The sequence below is a fragment of the Octodon degus genome, unplaced genomic scaffold, assembly GCF_000260255.1.
Source record: "Octodon degus isolate 3935 unplaced genomic scaffold, OctDeg1.0 scaffold00304, whole genome shotgun sequence".
Classification (NCBI taxonomy): domain Eukaryota; kingdom Metazoa; phylum Chordata; class Mammalia; order Rodentia; family Octodontidae; genus Octodon; species Octodon degus.
The window spans coordinates 892,367-901,293 of record NW_004524880.1 but is presented as its reverse complement, the minus strand read 5'-3'; the positions used below and the strand labels follow the sequence as shown (position 1 = coordinate 901,293).

Sequence of the window (8,927 nt, the reverse complement as noted above, 5' to 3'; positions counted from 1 at the left end):
GCCCGCCACCCGCCGCCCCGGCGCGCCCCAGCGCCCCCTCCCGGGCCCGAGCGCAGCGAGCCGTACTGGCGTCCAGCGGGTCGCACACGGCGGAGTAGCCAGGCGGCGGCGCGCTCTTGTCCACCACGACGGCGACGTCCACCACCACGTTGTCCTGCGGGTTCTGCGGAGGGCGCGGGGTCAGCGGTCGCGGGAGAGGGCGCGGAGCGGGAGGGCGGGCGGCGGCGGCGGGGCCCTACCTCGAGGCTGCCCAGGGGGCTGAGGCACAGGAAGTGTCCCGACTTCTGCCCGAAGCTCTTGCCGAAGCTGGCGGGAGCCCCCTCGACGGTGCAGGAGATCTGCGGGGTCGGGGACGCGGTCAGCCCAGCCACCCGCCCGCCCGCCCGCCCGCCCGCGCCCCCGCGGCTCACCGCGCTGAATCCCCGTGGCGGCGGCGCCGAGGCCGACGACCAGGCAAGGCCGGCCAGCGGCACCGCGTCGGGCCCGGGCGCGGGCTCCATGCTCCTGGCTGAGCGCGGAGAAGGCGGCCCGCTCCGGAGCTCCCGAGCTTCCCGGAGATGAGCGCCGGCAGGACTGACTACAGCTCCCAGAAAGCCCTGCGAGGGCGGGGGCCGGAAGCGTGTGTGCGCGTGCGCCGTGGCTGGGCCCGCCAGGGGCCCGCGAAGCCACGCCCCGCGTCGCCCAGGTGCGCAGGTGTACGGCGTGGGCGGAAAAGGCCTGCCTGCGAGTTTGCTCGCGCCCACCAGCTTCCCCCGGAAAATCGCAGCCGTGAGCTCGTGTAGCCGTGAGAACTGCAAGCCCGGAACGCCTTGCGGCCCTAGCCCGCAAAACTGGAGAATGCGAGAAACTCAATTTTAGTTGTAGGAAGTCATGCTAAAGGGAATGATCACAACTTGCACAGCTGTAATTTAAGTGATAAAGAGTGGGCCAGCATGAGCTATAAAAACTTGGGTATAATTTTAAGACGTGTGCACTGACCCAGTTAAGTGTGGAAAGGAGGTATGGCCAGCTGCAATGACGACTGCATAAGAGAAGTCGTTTGAGCCAGCTGTGAGTGACCGCAGGAGGGAACAGAGATGGAACCTGTCCTCAAAGAGGGCTCGAAGAAAAACTTGAGAGGGTTGTGATGAGCAGAGAAAGGTGTTCATAACCATGCTCAGCGCCGCATAGGGAGGGCAGGCAGGGGAGCCCCGGTCCCCACTCCGCGACGCCCGCTCGCAGCATATAGTCGGCACGCAGGGCTGCGGGGGCCGCTCCCGTCCATCTCCATGGTTTCCAACTTGAACCTGCATCCTGGGAAGCTCTCTCTGGAGCCGTGACAATGGGAAGGCAGGTGCAGGAAGCCCAGGTAATGGCTCCTTTTCCCAGCTCCCTGCATTTCCCAGAAGACATGCCTGGCTCTGTGAGGGGCCACAGTACCAGGAGCGACTCAGACAAGTGCAGCTGGGCAAGGGCCGAGTTTATCAGAGGCCACTTACGGAGCAGCGGCCTGGCAGGCTGTAGCGCCATGCTAGTTTCCCCCTCCTCAGAGCACCAATTCAAGTGCCAGAGGCAGGGTCCCCGCACAAGGCTCCACTTCCCACCCTACCAGGAACTGGAGGCCTGAGGGAGCCCTGTCCTGCGCGTGGGGTGCCCAGGTCACGCTGCGGTCCGACATGCAGCACCAGGCAGCTTGTCTGGCTGTCCAGGGTCACTACAGGAGGTTGATACCATGACCAGGGTGCAGAGGACTGTGCCCCACTCCCCGATCCCTGCCCAGCTCTTGCAGTCTTCCTGCCCTCTTCTGAGGTGTCCCTGAGCCTGGAGCGGACATCACTGCCCGTTCACTGAGCTGAACACAGGCCTGTTCTGCAACAGTGACAAGACAGACCCCAACTGTGGATGCTCACTCCTAAACAGACACAAATGTCAGTAATAAGTATGTGTCCCCAGTAAGTGTGCACGGGATAGGGCTCATCACCAGCTCGCTTTCACCTATGCTACAGAAAGGAAGATCCTGTTGGAGCTCTGGGGCCCTGTGAAGTTCCCACTGCAGGCTCACTTGAATGGCTCCGACAAGTTCCCTGCACGACCAGTCAGGGAGCAGCTCCCTCCGCTGTGGTCAGCAGCAGCAGCGCAGACCCCAGGTGGACAGACACTGACAACACCCATGGTTGGGGCTTCAATGAGCTCAGCAGGTGGCAATTCGGCTACATAACAAGATAGCAGTGGCCTCCCTGTGGGGCCTCTAACTCCACAGCTTTGCTTTAGGACCCACATCCAAGTATGCGTCCCCTCCCTGGGGGCAGGCTTGAGGTCCAATAGCAGGGTAGCTGGTGGCACCCAGAAGACCACAGCTACATCCTGCGTGGCACGCTGACTGTGACCGGCAGGGTCCGAGGGTGACAACTGGCTCCTCCCAGGCAGCCCTCTGTGTCCTCTGCACTACCATCCCCAACCAGGAGGTGGCGGCTTCCCCCTGCATCTTGCTCGTTTCTCTGTGTCCTGGAGGCCCAGCAGGTGGCGTCCTCAGGTAGAGACTCCAGCCTGCTGCGGACAGCGGTGGGAGCCTGGGTGGCCTGGAACTCCTGGGGAGGCGCCCCAGCCCTGTACCGGGATTTCGCCTGACAGTATCCAGAAGGTCCTCCTAGCCTAGGGACCTGCGGGAAGCCGCGCATTCGCGGTGAGCGGCAGGCAGAAAATTCCTTGAGGGATGCTCTGCTCATGGTTTATACCGTTTGGCATCTACTGCGGGGCTTGGTCAGGGGTGTCCTGGGCAGTCCCCTCCTAGAGGGACTTCTTGCAGGGAGACATGAAAGCGCTCATCCCAGTGGAAGGCTCACCTCTGGAGCTGGCACCAGGTCAACTGCCTGGACAGGACTGTAGGCCTGTGGCTCAGGCCAGCGGAGCAGACTCACGGGGCAGAGCCCTGGGTTCATCTTCCAAGTGCAGCTGCACAGGTTCTTCCTATGCAACCCCCTAGTTTCTCCACTTTGTGGCAGGCATAATCAAAATTATGACAGAAGTGACTTGGCTTTGAGTTTATACTTCTCAGCCCTCAGCAACAGTATTTTGCTTTGTTTTGTGCTGGGTTCTCATTGCAGCATGCTCTTGTGGTCCCTGGTTTTATTTTGTTCTCTGGTGCCTGGAATGGAGCCCAGGGCCTTCACACGGAGCTCCCTCCTCAGCCCTTTTTAAAAATCTTGACACCAAATCTAAGTTGCTTAGACTGGGCTCTGACTCACAGCCCTCCTTAACCAGCACTGCGCCACCATGCCTAGCAGACAACACAGTTTTAAAAGGAAGACATGGAGGGCCGGGGGGATGGCTCAGTGGAAAAGGAAGACATGGAGTAAAAACAACCTTAGTTGCTGGGTGCAGTGGCACACACCCGTTGTCCCAGCACTACAGAGACTGAGGCAGGAAGATCACTGCCAGTTCAAGACCAGCCTAGGCTACAAAGTAAGCTCAAGGCCAGCCCAAGGTGCACAGTGAGACCCTGTCTCAAAAAGACAAAAAGAAAGAAAGACCTTAGTTTGCAACCAAGAAACATCAATTTTTACCAAATTTTTAAAAAGCCGTTTGTCTGAAGCTCTGGCTGCACTCTTCTCCATGAATCTGAGCACAAATGCCTTCGAGAAGAATCAGACTGGAGGAGCCGCAGAACGCCAAGGTTAGGCCTGCGAGGAGAGCGCTGCAGGTGATGATTCGGCTCCATTAGGACAGAGTCTCACACTACAGCCAAAAGGCTTCCCCACGAGACCACACCCCCATACCACAACAGCGCTGCGTCTCTTCTGTCACCCTCAATGACTACAGGCTATCCTCTTTCTCTGTCAAAGAAAAATCTGGAAAGTCAAATTGCTAGCCAAGTGTGATAGTGCATGACTGTAATTCCAGCACTCGGGAGGCTGAGGCAGGACTGCCATAAATCTGAGGCCAGCCTGGGCTACGTTGTGAGTTCAAGGCTAGCCTGTACTACTTAGCAAGTCACTGTCTTATAAAGTCAAAACCAAAACACAACGGAAAAAAAAATTGCTGTAGTTGAAACATGGAAATGATCTAAATTTAGTTTTATGTGAAAATTCTAAGGATGAGAAATAATAGGGTAAAAAAATAAAGTAAAACTAAAATTTTAATTGATAAAAAGGAGAGTTAAATCAAAATTATGACAATAAAAATTACTTGGCTGGAGGGGGATCAGTGGGGAGCCGACGGCGCTGATGGGCCCCTCGGGAAGTGGACGGCTCGCTCGATGGCACGACGCGAGGGGCAGGCGGCAGCGGCTCCGCTCCCACGCCGCTACCCTGCGACCTCTTCTGCTGCCACGGCCCGTGAAGTGCCAACCTGCGTGCCCTGCACGGCCGCCCTGACACACCGACAGTTGCGTGTAGCCGTCTTCGCGCCCGCGCGGCAATGAACTGTCCCCCCGCCCCCGCCAAGACTAGGCGTGGTGGCGCGCCCTAATCCCAGCACCTGGGAGGCTGTAACTGGAGGAGCTACAGAGCTAAGACTCCGATCTATGCACTGAGACTCCGTACACCCAGTCCGAAAAAGACAAATAAATAAACTGTCTCCCACACACACACGCACAGACATAGCTGCGTGAAAGGGTTCTGCGTGCCTCCGCGCCGCAAGCCCGCAGTCGGTTGGCACAAAAGGTCTCTGCGCCTGCGTGCCCCTTCATCTCTTACCCGCTTTTTGAAAGTCTTGACCTGTATCTGGCCTGGCCTCGAACTAGGGTTTTTAACCCCTCTTCAACATGCTGAGCTTTTTTAAAATTTATTTATTTGTGTGTGTGTGTGTGTGTGTGTGTGTGGCCAGCTCAGCCCACCAGGGGGCGGGGCTGGCTGGCATGTGGTGCTGGGGACTGAACCACGGTCCCTTTGCTTTGGCTAAACTTGTTCTAAGTAGGTGCTTTAGACCACTGAGCCATCTCACCAGCCCAGCCATCTCACCAGCCCCATGCTGAGCTTTCTATTGGACTCTGGATGGGTGGCCCCAGAAATAGACTGAGTCCCCATTTTTTTTTTTTTTTCAGTGTCTCGCTCTGCACCTCAGGCTGGCCTTGAGCTCACTCTTTAGCCCAGGCTGGTCTCGAACTCGCAACAATCCTCCTGCCTCAGCCAACTGACCGCTGGGATGACAGGCGTGCGTCCCCCGCCCTGCTCTTGAGTGCCTGTCTGAGGGTTGCAGTTGTCTTGGCACCTGCTCGCCGTCTGGGAGGCAGCAGCTTGCTGGAAGCCCTCGGCCTCACTTCTGCACCTGCAGCTTTCTTCTGAGCTCCAGGAAGAAGAGGTGCCTATGGCCATCTCAAGGCTGCCACCTCCTGGGACGAAGCCGCTGGGCCTGGCAGGCAGGTGAGGTCCTGCTGCTGCTGCTGCTGCCGCTGCAGGAGCTTCAGGGTTAGCCCGGGGTGGGCTTCCCCTGCTCCTCCTGGGGTGCTGCCTTCAACCAGCCTGGAAAAGAGTCAGGGCCTCAGGATTTCCAAACAAAAATCCCTTTGCATTGTACCCAAGCAAGCAAAGCTGGCTATGCTCCCCTGCTCACTCTGCCCCTTAGCTTTAGATGTTAACTACGGGGCTGCCTGCTCCGCCCCAGCTTGGCCAGGTCACCTAGTGGAATCACATCCAAAGTCAGAACAGTGGGTGTGAGAGGCCCTCAGGTGGGCCTTTGTACTGAGTTCTCTGCAGTGCCTGTTGGGTGGAGAATCTTAGGTGATGGATGTCATAAAGCATGCCTAAATAAATACAAAAGAACTGAAATAATTCCTGCATACTACTAGATCAAAATGAAATGGAGGGGCTGGGGAGATGGCTCAGTAGAATAAGTGCTTGCCTGGCAAGCACAAGGGCCTGAGTTCAATCCCAGGTTCTGAAAAGAAAAAAAAATTTAAAAAAAAAATGAAATGGAGCTATACATCAATAGCATAAGAAGCCATGTAAATTATGCAAATACACTGTGTGGTGGCACGTGCCTGTAATCACAGCAAGTTCGAAACCAGCCTGGGCTACAAAGTAAGCTCAAGGCCAGCCTGAACTACATACTGACCCTGTCTCAAAAAGATGCTGACAACGACAACAAATGGATGACCTAAATGAAGTGCAGAAATTCCTCGACACAACAATAAGCAAACCTTAGCCAGTGTGTCATAAAAACTCTGAATAGGCCAATAAAAAGCAGTAAAATGGAAGCAGTAATGAAAACGTTACCAACAACTTCTGGGAAGAGGGTGAAGTGGTGAGCAGCTGAGAAGTAACCCCTCTGGGATTTGATGTCCCGATGCTGGAATACAGCAATGTGGAAGAGAAGGAAGGAAGTGGGCCCCGGCCTGAACAGGCATTAGAAGTGGAAACCGAAGTCCGTGGGGAGAGCAAAGGGGCTCCTGCAGTGAGGAAGGAGGCGCAATGACTCTTTCTCCCTGCACCCTGCCTCGCTGTGTGGGAGGGACAGCCTGATCCTGTGGACACACAGGGACTGCTGGTGACCCCAGAGGCCTCCGCAGAGAAACACGCCGTGGAACGGAGCCGTGGAAACAGCCAGCTGCTGTGGCTGGTGAGCTATTTGGCTTCAAACCTCCCCGGCGCAGGGTGGTTGGCACAGGGTGGTTAGCGGGAGCTGTCTCAGAGGGTACCACTGAGTTTGGAACTCAGGGCAGCTGCAGGCTGGCTCCATCTAGTGGCTCCCGGGGTGACGTGGAGCCAAACTCAAATCAGCACCGTGGCAAGGAGCTCAGGCCGCAAGGAGCCGAGCTCAAGCCAACAGGAGGTCCACGGAGTGCTGCAGGCTGAATGAATTGAGTCCCAGCCTCACAGAAACCAGCCCAGACTTCAGTGGGTCTACAGGCGCTGGCTGCCCAGGACTGTCCACTACCCCACCATAAAGCTCCAGCTGGCTCTCTGGGATTAATCAACTTGGAAGGGGCTCTGTCTACTGTTGGGAGCCAGGGAAGCTAGGGAATTGGTCAGACAGGTCTCAGTGCCTAAAGCAAACAAGCTACCTCAGTCCTGAGATAAACATCCTGTCTGGTTAAGGTCAGTTATTACTTGCTGGGCAACCTTGTATCACATGTTACTAACTTTGCAAAAGTATAAATAAAAGCAGATTGGGTTGTGCCTTAGTCTTGCCCATCAGGCAGACCAGACCACCTAGACCAGCTTTTGTCTTCTTGGCTATCTTTTCTCATTCCTGCTGCTCTTTCTCCCCAGGTAGAACTGATCCCTCTGAGACCAAGGGATCCCTGCAGTCCACCCACACTGTCTACCATGACAGCAGAGACACACCCTGGAGTGGACATTTTTTTCTTATTCTTTTTTTTTCCTTTTTTCCCCCCTTGATTTGTTCTTGTATTTTTATGAGTATGAACATTGTTTCTAGTTTTGTTGTTCTTGCTCTGTTCTTCCTTTTGTGTCTTCCTCCTCTCTTTCCCTTCTGTTTTCTTCACTAGTTTCCCAGCATTCTCAGGCCCTTGCACTTGCCAGACAAGCACTTATTCTACTGAGCTATCTCCCCAGACCCCTTGTTTGTCATTTTCTATGCTGCACTTGATGCTATTGTTATTGCTTTTTTTTTTTTTTTCAGAACCAGGGATTGAACTCAGACCCTTGCACTTGCCAGGAAAGCGCTTATTCTACTGAGCCATCTCCCTGGCCCCTGTTATTGCTGATTGAACTACCTTAGCCAAAGTGATATAACTGTTCTAACCAGCTGTTCTTCCTGCTGCGCCAAGACTCAGATTGTCTAAGGGTCATAAACAGTCAAACGCTTATCCTACTGAGCCATCTCCCCGGCCCCATAAGGGTCATAAACAATAAAGAGGCCAGTGCCAAAGTGCCAGCAGCCAGGCCAAGCAGGCAGCAGCTTCTCATCCTGAACACTTGAAAGCAATGATCTTGCTACAGGCTGGAAGCCCCCGGGAGCTATAGCTGCAAGACATCTGAGAAGTAGCCATTTCCTGTGGGTTCTGAAGACTGCCAATAATGCCACGTGCCATGAGCAGCTTACAAGCATCAACCCAGGTTGAAACCAAACAAACGAGTGAACAACAAGAGCACAAAATGATAAGACACAGGAGCATGAGACAACCTTACTTCCAGCTCACCAAAGACAAACCCAGGGAGCAGGGAGGTGCAACAGTGCAAAAGCCAACCACCTGGACTCGCTGTGGAGGCAGCACCAGAAGTAGCAAAGCAGATGAGTGAGGCTATGGGGAAGAAAAATCAGAGATAATTTCTTGGATAACTACAGAGATGGTGACCACTATAAAGATGTGGTTAGAGGGCTGGTGAGATGGCTCAGTGGTCTAAAGCACCTACTTAGAACAAGCTCAGCAAATCGCAGGGACCACGGTTCAATCCCCCAGCACCACATGCCAGCCAGCCCCGCCCCCTGGTGGGCTGAGCTGGCCACACACACACACACACACACACACACACACACACACACATAAATAAATAAATAAATAAATAAATAAATAAAATTTAAAAAAAAAGATGTGGTTAGAGACCCTGGGGCAGATACAGATTTAAAAAAAAAAAGAGGAGCTTGGGAAAATGATGGAAACCATGAATGCCCAACATAGGAAAGAAAAAGAAACCATGAAACAGATTCAAACAGAAATCCAGGAGATAAAAATTCCATTGAGATGGGCGATAGCTCAGCAATCTAAGCACCTACCTGGCAAGTGCAAGGACCCAAGTTTGATCCCTGGAACTGCATGCTGTGTGGCCCAGAACAGGGCGTGGTGAAACACATCTATAATCCCAGCGTTGGGGAGGCTGAGATAGGAGGATCACTATGAGCCTGAGCTGGATAGTGAGATAAATAAAAGATTTTTTAAATTAAGAAAAAAAATGAATTCCATTGAAAGTGTATGCAACAGAATGAGCCAACGTGAGGACAGAATCTCAGACACAGAAGACAGGATTGTGGATGGCAATCAGGAAGAC

General features: G+C 54.3%; 1 protein-coding gene across 1 annotated transcript in view; it reads right to left on the bottom strand.

Annotated features, from left to right (window-relative positions):
• The window catches only part of Mvb12a (multivesicular body subunit 12A), a 2,997-nt gene extending 2,410 nt beyond the window's left edge, over positions 1-587 (bottom strand). Inside the window, exons 1-3 of the mRNA XM_012513017.2 lie at positions 411-587; positions 240-338; positions 67-163 (exon numbers count right to left, since the gene is read on the bottom strand). Coding sequence (XP_012368471.1) covers positions 67-163; positions 240-338; positions 411-500 — 286 coding nt within the window. The 5' untranslated portion in view covers positions 501-587. The remainder of the gene's footprint in view (positions 1-66; positions 164-239; positions 339-410) is intronic.
• Positions 588-8,927: the final 8,340 nt, after the last annotated feature.